This window comes from Balaenoptera borealis (genome assembly GCF_965194805.1).
Source record: "Balaenoptera borealis genome assembly, chromosome: 1".
Taxonomy (NCBI): domain Eukaryota; kingdom Metazoa; phylum Chordata; class Mammalia; order Artiodactyla; family Balaenopteridae; genus Balaenoptera; species Balaenoptera borealis.
This window is the reverse complement of record NC_138860.1, coordinates 24,840,852-24,859,496: the sequence shown is the minus strand read 5'-3', so window position 1 is coordinate 24,859,496 and position 18,645 is coordinate 24,840,852. Positions and strand designations below refer to the sequence as shown.

Below are 18,645 nucleotides of genomic sequence, written 5' to 3'. Positions count from 1 at the left end.
CTAACAGTTTTACTTCATTCACAGTCATGATCTGAAAACAAAAACCTAGCTTTCGCTCAGAATAAATTCCAAAATGTCTCATAATTTTCTGTACTGTCCCTGTATTGTAATGAACAGATGTTGCAATCTCCATAAAGGGGTCTTTGGCTCTTCATCTTGCTGGAGGGTTGGCATATGCTTATGAAGCAGGAGATATTGTCAAGACATAATCTTACTTGTAATCTTGAATAATATTTAAAGTGTAAGCTGCTTTTCATCCTACTACCAAATTTGGCTTTTATGCTACTTAGAAATCCATGAATGTTATTGTAATGAATTGCTAGAGAAAATTAAAATGGTACCATTAAAGTTTTTTTCAGAATATAATGTCAATCAGTGTTTGAAGAATGTGTTATCACACTTTCCCATGTTATTAATGATATATGTGTACCATCTGCTACTTTACCAAACACAGTGGCAGACTTACAACACGTGTACACTGTCGTTAGGTTTTCATCATGCAGTTACATATGTAATTAAAGGGGCTCTAACTGACATTTCAGTTTAGGTTGTTTTGTCTGTTTGTTTGCATGTCTAAGATCCCTAAGCCAGCTGGAGTGAAGAAAGGATGGCAAAGAGCACTGGCTGTAGTTTGTGATTTCAAACTCTTTCTGTACGATATTGCTGAAGGAAAAGCCTCTCAGCCCAGGGTTGTAGTCAGCCAGGTGATTGACATGAGGTAAGTTTGCGAAGGTGAAAATATTTGTATCTTTGCAACATAGGAATGAAAAGCATGTGATTTTTCTTCTAATTGCATTGCCATGTTTTTATTTAAATCTAATTTCATGTTAATGTTCTCATTTACTAATATTGCAATCGTAACATAATTAAAAATATGAAATAAGGTGTAGTTATAGAACAGGTTGATGTGTGTTGGGTCAGGGAGAAGAAGCTAATGTTTGAAACCAAAAGACCAGTTTAAAGGTTGCTGGGGTTCTGGAGTCTCATGTGTGTAATGTTCATATCATCACCTAAAGTAAAGGCTTAGGTACAATTCCAATGTGAGGAAAGGAAATAAAAATCTCAAAATCGGACAGGCTCTTGGAATATAAAATGAATCAGTGAACATTTAAGTAAGTATATCTCTTGAATGTTTCTAGTTTCATTTTTCAGAATCTTCCCCTGCCCCTTGGGGTGCTCTGCTTACCCTCTTCTTGTGACTCTCTTAACGCTCTCCCTCAGTGATCTTATTGACTGCCATAGCTTCAGCCATCTCTGTGTTGACGACTCCCGGACATATGTCTCCAGTCCAGGTCTTCTCCAGTGCTCAAAACTAGAATTTCTAGCTCTGGCTCACATTGGCATTTCATACCAGCATTTCAAACACATTATCTTCCCCACAAATATGGAATATAAAGGAACAGATGCAAGAAATACTAGCATATCAGTAAGGAAAATTTGACAGAACCTCCTAAGGGACCAATTACAGAAAGGTAGGGAGAAGAATCAAAAATAAAACTAAGATGTCAAGTCTTCAAGACCAAGAGAATGATGGTACCAATAACCAAATTAAGGAAGTCACAAGGAATAAATTATGGTGGAGGAAATCTGTTTTAGGTGTTGAAGGAACAGTAAAATGTCAGATGAGCTGTGTTGAAGGCACTTGAGATGTATTATGAGAGGAAAGAGGGTGCAGTCTGCTGGAGATGCTGCAGACCTACCAGGGTTCGAATCCATATGTACTTACTGGCCTTTTGACTCCGAGTAAGCCAGAAATGATTTCTAACTCTTGTATAATGTGGCACTGTTAAATTACACTTGATAAATTACTTTTGGCACTATCAATTACAAAGGGAGAAAATTAAAAAATTTTAAAAATTTAATTTGGATATTTTGTGCAATTAAATTTTAAGGATTGCTTCATATGTGTTATTTGGATACACGCCTAAAACCACACACACATACCCACATACACTGACTTGTACTGTTTCCATTGACTTTTAACTTTTCCTTCAGGGATGAAGAATTTTCTGTGAGTTCAGTCTTGGCTTCTGATGTTATTCATGCAAGTCGAAAAGACATACCCTGTATATTTAGAGTAAGTATGTGTGCTGTAATTTGATCACTGAATTATTCGCTTTTCATGAGTATACGTTTTGCCTTTCTATATAGATCACAAACTTATTTGGAATAGAACCAAATCTTATAGACAATTTGTGCTAAGTAAATATTTAATTAGTAAAAGACCAATAGAAAGCATGAATAGGGCTTCCCTGGTGGCGCAGCAGTTAAGAATCCTCCTGCCAGTGCAGGGGACACGGGTTCGAGCCCTGGTCCAGGAAGATCCTACATGCCACGTAGCAACATAGCCTGTGTGCCACAACTACTGAGCCTGCACTCTAGAGCCCGTGAGCCACAACTACTGAGCCCATGTGCCACAACTACTGAAGTCCGCGCGCCTAGAGCCTGTGCTCCACAACAAGAGAAGCCCCCGCGATGAGAAGCCTGTGCACCGCAATGAAGCGTAACCCCGGCTCGCTGCAACTAGAGAAAGCCTGCGCGCAGCAATGAAGACCCAACACAGCCAAAAATAAAATAAATTTTAAAAAAAAGAAAGAAAGCATGAATATATGGCTTCTAAAATAGATTTCCTCTTGGATAATATTTTTGAGTCACAATTCAATTTTCAGATAAGCACTACAACATGAAAAAATGAATAAGCATGAGATTTCTCAATTTTTTAAAAAATAGAAGTTTCTTTAAGATCTCATTTAAAAAGTTAGTATGTTTCAGTTCTATTGCTTTGTAATAACCACTCCAAAACTTAGTGGCTTAAGCCAACAGTGATTTATTTTTCACCATTCTGTGGGTCAGTTCTTCAGGTATAAAGTTCTGGTGTCAACTGGGGTCTCTCATGTGACTGCATTCAGCTCATTTGGAGCAGGAATATCCAAAATGACCTTACTCTCACATCTGGGGCCTTGGTGCTGGCTGTTCGCCTTGGTACTTGGCTGTTCACTGGGCCACCTCAGTTCTCTGTATGAACTCTCCCCACGTGGTCTCTAATCATCCACTAGTCTGGCTGAGCTCTCCGTGACCGACTTCCAAGAGAGCAGAGGAAGCTGCCAGGCCTTTTAAGGACTAGGCTCAAAACAGGCATAATAACCCCTCTCCATTCTGTTGGCCAAAGCAAGTCATGAGGTCAGCCCGGATTTAAGAGAAGGGGAAATAGACTGCATTTCTTGATAAGAAGAGTGGGATTCCATAGAAGAATTGTTGGTAGCCATCTTTGGAGGCTGTCTAATACAGGGCCATCTCGAGTTGGTGAATTAAGGTAATAGAGGTTAATAAAAAGGACTGTTGCCTTAATGGTATGCCTATATGCTTTGTATTTGTCTATGAATCTTGTATATGAGGAAGGTCAGACAAAGACCATACTTAGTCTTTCAGTTCCTAGACCAACAACTATTCTCTCACCAGTACCAAGGGAGCCTACAGAGGCCCACTTATCTTAACTGATTCTAATTGTGGGATTTTATTGTCACTGCTGCTTAAATTACTTCTTCTTTTTTTTTTTTTTTTAATATTAATTTATTTATTTAGCTGCGCCGTGTGTTAGTTGCAGCACGGGGGGCTTTTAGCTGCAGCATGTGGGATCTAGTTCCCTGATCAGGGATCGAACCCAGGCCCCCTGCACTGGGCGTGTGGAGTCCCAGCCACTGGACCACCAGGGAAGTCCCAAATTACTTTTAGTAAAGGATCCATATATACATAATTTAATTCTGTTCTGATTATAGTGTCATTGTATAATTATAAACCTTCATTTAAATACTAGCTCAAGTGATCTGGTCTTCCCTGAGATGAGTTATTGTTATGAAGTAACAGAGAATCTTAAGTACTTCTGAGTATTTTTGACTTTTTTAAAACAAGTTGAAAATCAGTATAGTGTAGTGCTCACAAGCGTGGACACAGGATTCCAGTCTAGTTGTGTGTCCTTGGAGAAATTAATTTCTCTGCATCACAGTTTTTTTCATATATAAAATCAATATAATAACAATACCTACCTTGTAAAGATGTTGATAGAGTTAAATGAGTTAATACTTACAAAGTGCTTTGATCTGTGCCCAGTGCCCAGTAATTACTCAATAAATGTCAGTTGCTGTTGTTATATGACTGTGTGTAATGGATTTTTTAGTGATAGTATTCTGGCACTTTGCAGCAAAGAAAATACAAATGACACTAACATTTAGAATGGTATCTTCTACCTTTGTCATGAATTATAATGCTAAAACTATTCTTCTGATTATGAATAGCTAAACTCTGTTAAAGTTATCACTTAATGAATGCTCATTTTGTTGGCTAGTGCTAAGCAAACTAGCATCCGTATAAAACTGGCTTAAAAGGTATCTGTTTGCTGATATCATGAATTTTGATTAAATTGTTCTAGGTCACAGCTTCCCAGCTCTCAGCGTCTAATAACAAATGTTCAATCCTGATGCTAGCAGATAGTGAGAATGAGAAGAGTAAATGGGTGGGAGTGCTGAGTGAATTGCACAAGATTTTGAAGAAAAACAAATTCAGAGACCGCTCAGTGTATGTTCCCAAAGAGGCTTATGACAGCACTCTTCCCCTCATTAAAACGACCCAGGCAGCTGCAATCATAGGTATGAATTCATAACATTTATCTTGTTATAATTGTTTACTAATATACCCTGTCAGCAGGGACTGGTTTTCATCTAGGAATCCCGGTGTCTAACATGGTATTTGTTATATCACAGATGCTCAGTAAATGTTTATTGAATAAATGAGACCATATTAGAACTTTATTTTTCAGTAAACAAGAATAAATACACTTTTCAAATGTGTTTTCTTCTGAAAAAGCAACAATGCTAAAGATTAACCTATTAACGAATCGATTTTCCGCTTGTGTGACTTAGGAAAAGTTGTTTAAAACATAAGCTGTTTCATAAAGCATCAGTTTCCTATGTAAAATGTAGGTACTAATTACCTTGCAGAGGGTTACTGTGAAGTTTAAATAAGACGGAATGTGTAACACAGAGTGCTCCATATATAATATGCCCTCAAAAATGGCAGCTTTTCTGTCTGGAGGTTTCAATTTTCACCATATTCTTACGTACACTGCCCACTCTTTTGTTACTTTCTAGGAAATAATGAAAAGTTTGATGAGTAGGGTTCAAATGCCTTTCACAATTTTTCCCTCCCCAAACAAGAAATGGAACTGGACACAGGGTGCTAACAAACTAGGGGGTTTTTTCTTTCACCTTTTATTGAATAAACATTTATATCTTTTTATAAGCATTGATATAAATTATTTTCTAATGATTGTTCTATTAAAAAAAGACACGAGGTAATATTTACCACAGTAATCTGAAAGGAAATTTAATAGTGCAAATTGTTATTGCTATTTTTTAATTACTTATTTTATTTATTTGGTTTTTTGTACCAAATTTCTTTTGTTATCTGTTTTATTCTATGAATTTACATAGTTTCTACCTAATAAAAATACTTCATATTTATGTCTTATATAGATCATGAAAGAATAGCTTTGGGGAATGAAGAAGGGTTATTTGTTGTGCATGTCACCAAAGATGGTAAGAGAAAATTATTTTGGAGAAAATATTATTGATAGAGTATTCTAACCTACAGATTCTGAATTCTAAAAAGAGCAGGATTTGCTCTTATTTATTCTGTAATTGAAATTTTCCAGGCCTAATTGGATACGTTTATAAGTCAAAAGATAATTTTTTAATTTTTATAATCCATCTGAGTTCTAAAACTTCCATGTGCATTATCTTTCTTGTGTCATTTTATTTACAGTTCTGCTGTATGAACTCAGATTGCATTTCTAAAGATGGTACATGAAAGAAAAATGCAACTTGATTTTTTTCATAGTTCTAACAGTACTAGAAGCGGTAACAGTCATTAAAATGTGTTTGTTGTTGGGGGTCTTTTATCCCACAGTTTAACACAACAGATTTCTTTTTAGGGAGAGATTAAATACTGGGTGAAATAAAAAGGAACCCATTTAACTTAGCATTCTTGAATACAGTGTTCTAAGTTCTGTCTTTATATCAAGTTAGATCATGGGAAAACAACGCATTTAAACTTCATTAATTTGTTACCCAAAGAAATACCTTTAGTGAAACATGAGTTACTCAGTTTTTAAAAATAGTAACCCCGTGGTAAACTTCCCTAGGATTTGGTGAGAGTAAAGAGGTTTTTCTTAAAGATCTGGCATGCTTTATCACATAGGAACGCTTTGCCTTGGCTGCCAGAAATCTCAGTGCTAAATTTAATACCTTACTATAGATAGGTTAAATTATCTTATAATGGGTGTAATTATCTTCACCTTTCTCCATATGATTTCTGATCTCTCATTTTTTCTGTGTGTGTATCTATGTCTTTATTATAAGTTGACATATTCTTTTGAGTATAGTTGGGATATAATTAATAGGTAAACAAAACATTTTGCAGTTGATTTATTATTGTTTCTTTGCATAGAAATTATTAGAGTTGGTGACAATAAGAAGATTCATCAGATTGAACTCATTCCAAATGATCAACTTGTTGCTGTGATCTCAGGACGAAATCGTCATGTACGACTTTTTCCTATGTCAGCTTTGGATGGGCGAGAGACTGATTTTTATAAATTGGCAGAAACTAAAGGGTGTCAAACCATAACTTCTGGAAAAGTACGTCATGGAGCTCTTACATGCCTGTGTGTGGCTATGAAAAGGCAGATCCTCTGTTATGAACTATTTCAGAGCAAGACCCGTCACAGAAAATTTAAGGAAATTCAAGTCCCATGTAATGTCCAGTGGATGGCAATCTTCAGTGAACAACTCTGTGTGGGATTCCAGTCTGGATTTCTAAGATACCCCCTGAATGGAGAAGGAAGTCCATACAGTATGCTCCATTCAAATGACCATACACTCTCATTTATTGCACATCAACCAATGGATGCCATCTGTGCAGTTGAAATCTCCAGTAAAGAATATCTGCTGTGTTTTAACAGCATTGGGATATATACTGACTGTCAGGGCCGAAGATCTAGACAACAGGAATTGATGTGGCCAGCAAATCCTTCCTCTTGTTGTAAGATCCTCTTACTTTTCGCTGTCTTATCTTGCTGTTTCTTTCTTTTTCCTGCTACTTCATCTCCTTTATGTATTCATTGTTAATAACAGGTTGTTTTTTAAGTCATCTTTGAGGTTTTTCCTAAGCATCAAGTATGTTTTATGTAAAGTAACTAACCATATGTCGTTAAGACCTAGGCCAACAGGGTCAACATTAACAGGAACATAATTAAAGCTAATCTTCCTATGCAATATTTTACTTAGATAGATTTTTAACACATATTATTGTATTTTGAAATAACCCTAAGGAGGTATCTTCATGGTCCCCCCAAATACAGTGCTTGTGAGCACTAATAGCTCATAGGACTTATTCTAGAGAAGTGGTTACCTAGTGAATTATTTAATCAGTTATGTGAAGGTATAATGTAGCATTTGAAAAGTGTTATTCACTTTTACATTTTTATCTAGGTAGGTAGATACTTTCAAGAAACATTAAGATATTAATAAATTATTGAATACTTATTATGTGTCATTTTACTGTAAGAGATATAACATTGAGCAAAATAGACAGCCTTACCCTCACAGAGCATGAATGCAGTAGAATGGATTCCTGACAAAACAAGTTGCAGTAGAATATAAGTGCTCTGATAGCAGAAGTACAGGCATGTAGGAGGAATATCTAATCCAACACATTTTGTTTTTAGTGGAAGATACTTTGAGCATGTTTAAATGCCGAAGGGAAATAGTCACTAGGGAGCCAGGGAAAGGTTGATGACTATATGATAAATACAGGAAATAGAGTAAGATCCCCAAGAGGCCAAAAAGGATGGAAGTCAGAATATAGGGGAAAGGATTTGGAACAGGAGGAGTAAAACCTCTTTCACTGCAACAAGATAGGAGGAATGGTGGGTATGAGTATAGTCAAGTTTAAAAGTTCAATATAAGAAAGTTTTAGGAGAGCCATATATATTTAGTACAGAAAAATTAGAAAATCTAGATAAAAAGAACAAAAGAAAAATACTTCTACCTACCCAGACTTAACTATTCTTGATGTTTTGTTTCTTCTGAAATTTATACTCTTATCTATGACATCATATTTAGAATGAATACTAGTCAGAAAATAATTCAAAGTATTATGTGAATTGTACAGTGTTAATTGGAATTAGAATAAGAATTAGAATATCTGGCTTTTATGAATAGCTCTGCCAAAAATTTAATTCATGACCTTAGCTTAGGTAAATCATGTAATCTTTCTTTGCTTGTGTCACCATTTATTGATGTTCATTCTTTCAGTAAGTATATATTGAGTATCTCCTGTGCCAGATGCTTTATCATACTTTCATAAATGTGACCATAACTCTTACCTGAAGATTTCTCTACTTCGCAAGTTGTTTCACTGTCAAGAGCTTAACTACTTTAGGAATCAGTTATTTAAAGTGTAATGAAATTCCTTTATAGAACTAGTATGGGGCAAGGGAATAATATACCCTTGGTGTTAACAGGCTCCTTCTGTGTTATAATGGCCTTAAAACCTCTTCATTTATGATTTATGGGGTTTTTAACTTCAAAAAGGTATTGATGTGGCTACTATATGCTAACAATAGGATTTTGGTGGGATTCCACTCTACAGTTCTTTAGCATAGATCTTTCAAAATGTTTTGGGTTTAGCAGTTAAAAGTAACCAGCCAGCTCTTCTCTCCTTCCCATCTCCCAGGTTACAATGCACCGTATCTCTCAGTGTATAGTGAAAATGCAGTTGATATCTTTGATGTGAACTCCATGGAATGGATTCAGACTCTCCCACTCAAAAAGGTAATTTAACATTAAAAAATGGGCTAAGTGAACAAATGATTATAAGTGAAACACTAATATGAATATTTAGCTATTTTTCACTAGTTTAGCATTTTCTGTCACATATAATAACATAATTGGTAATCTGGGACTTAGCTAAGAGTAGAAAAAAAGAAAAATCAAGCTGGTTAATTTTACAGGTAGCTCAGCACCATATTATTTTTATTACATTTTGTTTCACTATATAGCGTATGATTATTATAATAATGAACAACTAGAATATATTCTCCAACTTGAAAGGTCAGTGTTATCTTCCACTTTAGTTTAAGGAGCTCTGAAGGAGTATATTATTTGTAATTTTACTGTTTTTCACATAATGGTATGCAATTTTAATCCTGTGAGGACAAATTTCATGGGCTAGAAAAGTGATTAAAATTAGAACCAATGCTCTGTATAAGCATCTCATGATTAAAAAATAAAGGTTTCACACATTCCTAATAAAATATAATATTTTCCTTTAACATTTCCCTATGATATATAAAGAGAATTTTTACCATTAATAGAATGGCTGTTTTGCAAAAATGAAGAATAATAGTTTCATGTAAGTATATGCAGCGTGTGTCATTAGTTGCAGGGCAGGGTTTAGAGGAATAGGTAAAAGAAAGTAACCGAGATCTTATTTCAAAATCTGACCCAATTTTAAACCATAACAGCAGTGGGAAAAGCTCTTGTAAATACTGCCAAATTTTATAAAACAACTAAATATGGTCCTCGAGTTTATAAATTCGGGCTGGTTACAATTAGTTTTCCCTTTTATGTTTATCATGTGAATTTTGAAGTATACATAAAAGAATATATGATCTTTATGAAGCGTAATAATAAACTGATCACTTATGAACTCACCTCCTAACTTAAGAGCCAGAACATTACCAATTTTACTGAATCTACTTGTGTATTTTTCCCTTATCCTGATTATTGTGTTTATCATTCCCTTGCTTTTCTTAAAATACAGAATTTTTTGTATATTTAAATATTTCTAAACAATATATTGTTCAGTTTTGCTTGTGTTTGAGATAATAAAATTTTATGTTGTATATCATCTTTTGCCTTGCTATCTTCATGTATTTACTGTTTCTAAGATTCATCCATGTTACATGTACTATATATATATGTACACACACATATATATATTTCATTGCTTTTCACTACTGTAAAATATTCTGTTGGGCGAATAGATCACAATTTATTTGTCTGATTAGCAGACATGTGAATTATTTCCCAGCTTTCTGCTATTATGAACGTTGCTGTAGAAGTCATATATGTCTTCAGGTGTGTATGTGCAGGAGTTTCTTTTAAGTCATATGGCTAGGAACGAAATTGATGGGACATGGAGAATGCATGTGTTCAACTTTACAAGGTAGTGTCAAATTATTTTCCAACGTAATTGTACCAGTTGACACTCCCATCACCAGTATATAAGAGTTCTTAATGACCCATGCCGTTGTCAGAATTCATAATTTTATAACCATTTATTTATGGTTATAAAGTGATATCTCATTGAAGTGTTCACTTGCATGTCCCCAATTAACAGTGTTGCTGATAATCTTTCGTATGTTTATTCATCGTTCATATTTCCTCTTCTGTGAAATACCTGGTCATGTTTTTTGCTCATTTTCCTGTTTGGTTGGTCATCTTTTGATTTATTGAAATTATTCATATATTGTAGATACTGGTTTAGTGATGGGTGTGGTGAATCTTTTCCCTGTTTGTGACCTGTTAATTTTTATAGTGTATTTTGTGAACGTTTGCTGTTATTGCTTGAAAATTCATTGTTATAAAGTGTAATGTAATATCATTCTTATCCTTTTTACGTTTATCTTTCTTTTCTTAAGAAGCTCTTTCCTACCTCAAGGTCATAAAGATAGGATCTTTATTTTCTTTCAAAAGTTTGAAAGTTTTGCCTACTGTGTTTATGTCTCTATTCCATTTAGAATTGATTTTTTGTGTATGGTGTGAAGTAGGGATTCAGTTTCATTTGTTCCATATAGATACCCAGTTGCTCCATCACCATTTATTGACAGTCTCTCCTTTCCCCAGTGATGTACAATTTCATCTCTGTCATGTGTGTACATTTAGTTCAAATAAGATTCATAAGGTATCTGTATGAATATCTTAGTATCATCGTCTGGTACTAATGGCTTTAAAAAGTCAAATTTAAGGTTTAAATGTATTTCTGCTTTTCTTTTTTTGACCAGAATATTCTTCCTTTAAAATGTTATCATTATAACTGTGTTTGTTCAAGTTAGATAATTTTATACCTTTCTAGTAAGAATTGTTGATTTCCTTCCTGAAGAGGAAGGATAAATTAAAGGTCTTAATCGTGTGTGCTTTATAAATATCTCAAAAGTTTTATGATTTAATTTTTGAATTTTGTTGAAATACTAATTTTATTTTTTATTATTTTAGGTTCGACCCTTAAACAGTGAAGGATCATTAAATCTTTTAGGGTTGGAGACGATTAGATTAATATATTTCAAAAATAAGATGGCAGGTAAGAAAATACACATTAGTAGGAGAGCTTCATAGAAGTATTCTCACTAATCTGACTGCTGAAGAAAATAAGTGGCAGAGCCACTTAAACTCAGGTGTATCTTACTCCAAAGTCTGTGAAGTTGACCACTATCAACTTCAATACAACTTCAATACATACTATCAATATATTGAGATAAACTACTAGACAAAAAGTCGTTCTGTTCAGGCTCACATAGCTGTATAGGCAAAATATTTGATTCTGACCTACCTTGTTATTTTTCTGTGGAGTACTGAGGTAAATAGAAAAAGTATAACTGAATATATCTTCTGTACTTTTAATACTGTAGAACCTAGCCAAAATTTGTAGCACTAAAATTATGAAAACTCATCCAGAGTCCCGTTTTGGGACTATTGGAATACATCTTCTGCCAATGCATAGGGCTTAGAACTTTTGAAGTGCTAATGACAACATGGGCAACAGAAGCAGGGACAAGAGGAAAGTCACCAGAGGGCCCAGAGTCAGGAGAGGGAATGGGAACCTGGGTGCTATGGACAGGACAAGGGCAGCATCCAAAGTAGTGAAGTGAGTCCTGGCCAGGGAGACTGCACACATCTAATTAGGTTGATTGCCAGAGAGTGCCTCTGAACAGTTAAAATCTCACTTTTAACAGATATTATTATAATGATATAAGTTATTCTCATGTCTTAGCAACAAATTTCTCCGTAACAGAGGTATTCATAAATTTATGATCTTTTCTGGTGGATCTAGTTAATGAAGATGTAATTATGGTACATTATGTATTTAGAATAATAATTTGACTTAAATGTAAGTAAAAACATTGGCATTAAGAAAACACATTAAAATGTTTATAATAGTTATCTCTGGGTAGTAGGATTATTATATTCCTTAATGCTTTTCTTTTTTCCCCCATATTCTTCCAATAAATTTGTATAGTCTATCCAAAAAAAAATACCGTCAAAAGTTTGTCATTTTTGTTTTGTTTGTTTTTAAGTACTAAGGTACACACAAATTTCTTGGCTTCAGATTTGATGCTCTGGTATATCCTCTTGGCACTGGAGGCTTCTTGGTATACAGACTGGTGACTGTAGGAAAAGTCCTATGCTAAGAGGATATTGCAGTATGACTTGAGAAAGGATATTCAGGGATTAGACAAGATTAAATCCACCCTCTTCTCACTGTATGTAAGGATTGTAGAATGTGTCCATAACCCAATTTGTCTCTATAGGATAAAACCTATTCCAACTCATCTTTTTTTATGCTCTCATCTTTCTACTCTAGGCTAGGAGTAAAGGTGGAGCTTGGAGAAGGAAGACCTGACAAAATTTCAACATAGTTGTCTTATCCTTTGAAAAGGAAAGGAAATCCTATTTCCTGTCTTATCCTTTGAAAAGGAAAGGAAATTCTATTTCTCTGTCTTGTCTGTTTCTCTTTCATCTCTCAGGAGCCCAAAGTGCTCTTGCAGTCCGCTGGCTGTCCAGAATCTCCCGTTGCCACTGCAACTCACCAAGATCTGCTTCACCCTCATAATTCTCAAATTCCAACTCTCAAATTCTCATCTACTTTTAAAATTTTATCCTTTTAACATTTGCTGTTAGGAAAGCAATCTGATAAAGCTATTATTATGATACAAGGAGAATGTTGCTTTTTTTTTTTACTAATCATCTTGCTTTGGCTTGCCTTACAGGCTCCTTTGGCTTCTTCCTACTACATTTTTCTCACTTTAACTTTTTGGGTGTTATAAACTTCTAAAGATTGGCTTTTCTCTTTTTCCTTACCTTATTTAGAGAATGGAATTCATCATGTTGTATGGATACAGTTGTCTGTTTTAGAGGATGTTTACCATATCCCAGCATGTTTTGGGAGCCCATGACTAAGAGTTTTGTTTACTTCTAGGTATTAAAATTGAGATAGGTGGGCATTAGGTGACTAGGTGTACATAATTAAGTATCCCCTGAAGATTAGAAGAGTAGAAATAGCAATAAGATTCTTACTTTTAGTAAAGGAAGCCAGAGTAAACACAATTCCTTTCCTGTACTCCACATCTTGCAAATTGGATCTACAAAGGACATGTTTTAATATATAAAAAAAATTTTAACTTATCATTTTCATGGATAATTTACCATTTATGCCTGATTACTGTGCAGGTCAACAATAAGAGCTTTTTAACACCCTAAGCCATTGAAACCAATACTGGGAAGGAGGGAGAAGATGGTGTAGAGATATTGGGGGTGGGGTGGCCAAAGTGATAGGACACCAAAGCAACTACATTTTCCTTTTTTTCTTCTAGTAAAATTGTACCATTTTATGTTTATAATCAAATAAAAGTGAAAATATACTCTGGAAGCTATATTTAATTTCAGCATATATTTGTTTACATATATTTCGTTGAAAATGATTACTTATTTACTATGATTTATCAACACAACTTTAAAAAATCAGAATTGCATATACTTGTATAATTGATTGATGTTTGTACTGTCTTAGAGACTAATGGATGAAAAGCATCTTAGCACTTTAAAGAACATCATTGTTCTTTGTTTTTTTGTTTTTTTTTAACAGAAGGGGATGAACTGGTAGTTCCTGAAACATCAGATAATAGTCGGAAACAAATGGTTAGAAATATTAACAATAAGAGGCGTTATTCCTTCAGAGTTCCAGAAGAGGAAAGGATGCAACAAAGGAGGTAGATATTTACTTCATACTCATCTAAAGATGCCTATAGCATCAGAAGGACTATTTGGTAATAATACTGTATTTGATTTGGAAGGAAAATTTGATCTCTGAAAGTCTGTCATCATCATCTATGGTGTTAAAAACTACAATAATGAATGTATTTCTCAGTGTAATTTTAACTAATACTTTCCCAATTGTGAGTGTGTACTAGATTAAAGTACCATATTTTGATTCATTTCTCTATGTATATGGAATAGTTACAATTTTTAGAATGTGGGCTTTTATAAACATAGAACATACCTGTGCAGATTAACTATTCTCATGACCAAACAGAAGTAGGCTTGTAGTATTTCCAGTTACATATAAAAACATTTCTAATATATTAGCAATTATTTAAGAAGATGTCCATAAAATGTTCAGAATTATCTGTAAAATAGAGTAGAGCTTCTTTGATATTTAAACACTAAAATAACCCTCTCTGTTTTCCCACCAAAAATCATAAGATCTTTTTTAAAATTTAAAACAAAATCTTCTAAGTAAATGTTTAACTTAGTATATTCTATTATTTTAATTCTATCCTTATTAACATGATTTCACCGTTTATTTTTATGAAACGTAATTTTTCTCTAAAATTGTCTAGATTGGTCATGGAATAAAAGCGTTTAAACAGGTGTTTTCTCTTACAGGGAGATGCTGCGAGATCCAGAAATGAGAAATAAATTAATTTCCAACCCAACTAATTTTAACCACATAGCACACATGGGTCCGGGAGATGGAATACAGATTCTAAAAGACCTGCCCATGGTAAGAGAAATGAAGAGTGAATGTGAATATAAATGGGGTTAAGACTAAGTTGGAGGGGGGAGGGGGTGGATACATGTGAATGTGTGTGCGCACTTAAATACATACAAGACTTAAAAAGACATATTAGTATAATGAGGAAATGTTTATCTCAGTATATCACAATATATGTAAGATGCATAATGACATAGCTGATGAGAAAAACATAAAATATAGATGTGTATCAAAAACCAAACATACCAAGTTCTTATTTAGTTGAATACCCTATATACTTCTCCCATACCTAGATTTACTATTGTTGGAGAAATCAACCACCAGATTTGGAGACATTCTATACCAAGATTCAGAACTTTGTTACCAAATTACTAAAATTTCACTAAGTTTTAGCAATTCAACACAGATATTTGCCCCCCAAAGAACATTAGCTTGATCATTAACAGTCACACCTCTCATCTGATTATGAAATAAATCTTTTTCCTCTGCCTATTACAGACGTGTTGCCTAGTCAGTCTTATATTTTTAAAAAAGTACAACATAGGAAAACTGTTGTGTGGTTTGTTTTTTTTTTAACAACATGAAGATTGGATTCTTGGACCTAATATATTGAGATTAAGAACATTAGTGGAATTAGCTAATTATCCAAGCTCTGTAACATTTCAGTATCATGGTACTCTCAACAAACTATTGAAACTTTAACATGACTCTTTTGATAGGTGGTGATAGCATCTAGATTTTGCACAGAATTTTAGGCATGATTTAAATGCTATGACAGTTTGGGAGGTGATATGTAAATCTCGACCCAAAGCTCTTTCTGAGGCAGTCTGTGTTAATTACCCACATTACTTAACTCTACTGTGATAGAAGATATAGACATGTATCACTGACAGAAAAAATAATAGGTAATACAGTTTGTACAGTCAAGTTTTTTTAATAAAAATGTTAAGCTCTTAAAGGTAGTTTTTGCATTTCTTTCATAGGAGGAACAAAAAAATCTGCACTAATTTGAGCCTGAGTTCCGCATTATAAATATCTCAATTGACCAGTTGCCCTGTTTAGGAATGGATGTGATGTTCTTACTGTCATTGTTTTTTCATCATCATCAAGATATTATTATACGATTATAGTACCATTACTTCCTTTCAAATCATTCACAATAGTCAGTTAACCTTTTGAAATGGGGATTTTTATGAGCCGTGCTAGGTAGATATAAATAAAGTATGCAAAAAGATTACAGCCAATCTTGATATAGTAATTAAAACGAAGTAAAAAATTTAAGGCTGAGCATAAATATTAAGCTGAAAATATTGAGAGTAAATAAAGGCTGAGTTTACATAGTTAACTGTTACACTTATCTATCATATCTAAAAGCTATATACTACTTTTTCAGCTTTTGCCTGGGAACGAGAGTTCAGATTTTTCTCCATTCTTTTCCCGTTCTGAACATTTACTTAAGTCCTCAGTCTGGTTTTCCTTTATTCTCAGAAGTAAACGGAGCAGAGCCACGCAGTCCAAAAGCTTCTGTCATGTTTCCTTACAGAAGCTACAAGGTCAAGTACAAAGTACCTTAGGAGAGAGAATTTTTTAATGGTGATAAACAGTTGAAATGTGAATATATGTATAGCTTATATTTGATAGGTCAATGTGAAAATTTTTGAAATTTAGTTAGCAAATAGTTTTTCAACATCTGCTATGTAGGTAGCATTATGGAGGGATAGAGGCATACAAATTTCAAATACATCCATATGTTGCAAAGCAACATATCAGCAAATACAAAATTATTTCAGTAGTGAACAAGGTTTTAATGGGTATTATGCTTTTAAAATTAAACTTTCTCTCACACTTGCTTCATTCTGGTGTACAAAAAAAGAACAGTATGGTTTCCCTCTCATATATTCCAATAACATAGCAAGAAGAATTATGGAAAATTTTTCTATAAATTCTGTTATATCCCACAGTATGTTCCTTAAGGAGAAATAGTTTTAGGATTTAATAAAATGTTCCTCTGCTTGACCAGGTGAAAAATCAGTTTGCTAATGTTCCAGAATGTTTTTCAGACCTTCATTCACAGTAAGACTTGGTCTTTCTACACCCTGAATAAGCACACTGAAGCAAAATGTGAAATTTCAAGCATTGTAAGAACTTTCATATCCCAGCATCCCTCCTTTTTCTCCCTTCACCCTCCCACCACTTAAAGTAAACGAAATCTCTATTTTGTCGTTGTTGTTGTTCAGAATAAGGTCCATTCTTAATTACTGGGCAAAACAAGTTCAGATAGCATTTCCCAAAGATTCAACATCGATCTGACCCCATGACACAGGGCCTCCCGTGCTGGCTACTTATTCCCATTAGACCTCTTGATTTTTAGTATTAGTGTCACTGATTTTGTTAACCCATGACTGCCTTGCTGGTTCTTTTTGTAATTAACACAAGTGACTTTTTACCCTAGAGGTGCAATCCAGTTTTTAATGTTCCTTTCATTCCTTTCATGTTTTGTTATCACATAAGCACTTTTGAATGCCCAGGACAAGAAGTTGGTGTAAATTTTTGAAACCTGTTCACCTGTACATGTAGTATTGTAGCAAAGATGTTATGTGTCTGAACTCCTGTTCTTTATTTTCACCTGACTTTCTTCCTTTCACTAGCAAAGAACATAAAAGCTGGGGTTTGTCACAGGCATCCATTGAATCACTTAACAAATATTTTTTGATATATTGTCATGCCAGAACTGTACCTACCTTGGAGTAGACACTGGTAAACAACACAGTAATATGCATGTCTGAAAAGAAAATAATACACATGTCTGTACCTCTGTGTGTGTGTGTATATGTGTGTGTGTGTATACATGTATTAAAAAGCTTGTGATATTTTAATATAGTCTCAGATTTTAGTATGTTCTTTCCACTGTAATTTTCTATATTTAATGAACTATTTCCAAAAATAAAGATGGATTTAATTCATCTAACGTTAACATGTATAAGAAGCACTTTCAAATACCAAAGCCATGATGTTGTCATTCGTGCAAAGAGCATGTACCCCAGAAATTTTTATGTTTAACTTATTCAAATCAGTATTGCCTTTCTCTGAAATACTTACAAGCTTAGAGAGTTTATTGAATGTCTTTGGGAGCTTATTCTGTTTCCTTTGTACCAAAATGATGCTGAAAAGGGTTGTTTGCCTCATGAATGTGGAAAAGATAGTAAGGGTAAGGAGTCATTTTTTTCTTTTATCTCCTATATCAGATGTGATATAGGAAATCTTTCATATGTGTCTTAGTGAGCCAAGAGAATATAAGCAATTAATATAAAACAGCATATGTGTCTTACAAATACATACTGTAGTAGTTTCCTTGAATCCTTTTTGTCATTTACCTTTTTTCATAAGTGGATACTTGTAATAAAGAATAGATTTGTCTCTAGTTGAATGCAAGAGTAATATTTTACCTCTAAAAGATTTATTTTTTTTAGCACATAAAATTTCGCCTAGCCTTTTACCCATTCCTAAAATTGTTAACAAATAAAATTTCAAGCTCGGTGACCTTTTAGACTTTTATGAAGTAATTTTACTTCTTAAAGTTACATTTATATCAATAGTTTTATCTTTTTGAAAAGAACCTTAGAAAGTACTGGTTTCACTCACATCTCTACCTTTCTTTTAAGCTTCCCTAATTTACCAGATTTTTTTTTTTAACAAAGAAAGCTCATCTCAACTCATGAGAATATCAGTCAGCATGTCTCCGGGAAGTCATTCAGC

General features: G+C 34.0%; 1 protein-coding gene across 6 annotated transcripts in view; it reads left to right on the top strand.

Annotated features, from left to right (window-relative positions):
- LOC309605026 (serine/threonine-protein kinase MRCK alpha-like) overlaps positions 1–18,645 on the top strand; it is a 95,509-nt gene that overhangs the window by 63,317 nt on the left and 13,547 nt on the right. For all 6 annotated transcript variants that reach the window (XM_082340279.1, XM_082340278.1, XM_082340277.1 and 3 more), the window contains 9 exons: positions 579–718; positions 1,996–2,077; positions 4,427–4,643; positions 5,529–5,591; positions 6,502–7,095; positions 8,791–8,888; positions 11,334–11,418; positions 13,981–14,104; positions 14,781–14,898. In XM_082340279.1, coding sequence (XP_082196405.1) covers positions 579–718; positions 1,996–2,077; positions 4,427–4,643; positions 5,529–5,591; positions 6,502–7,095; positions 8,791–8,888; positions 11,334–11,418; positions 13,981–14,104; positions 14,781–14,898 — 1,521 coding nt within the window. The remainder of the gene's footprint in view (positions 1–578; positions 719–1,995; positions 2,078–4,426; positions 4,644–5,528; positions 5,592–6,501; positions 7,096–8,790; positions 8,889–11,333; positions 11,419–13,980; positions 14,105–14,780; positions 14,899–18,645) is intronic.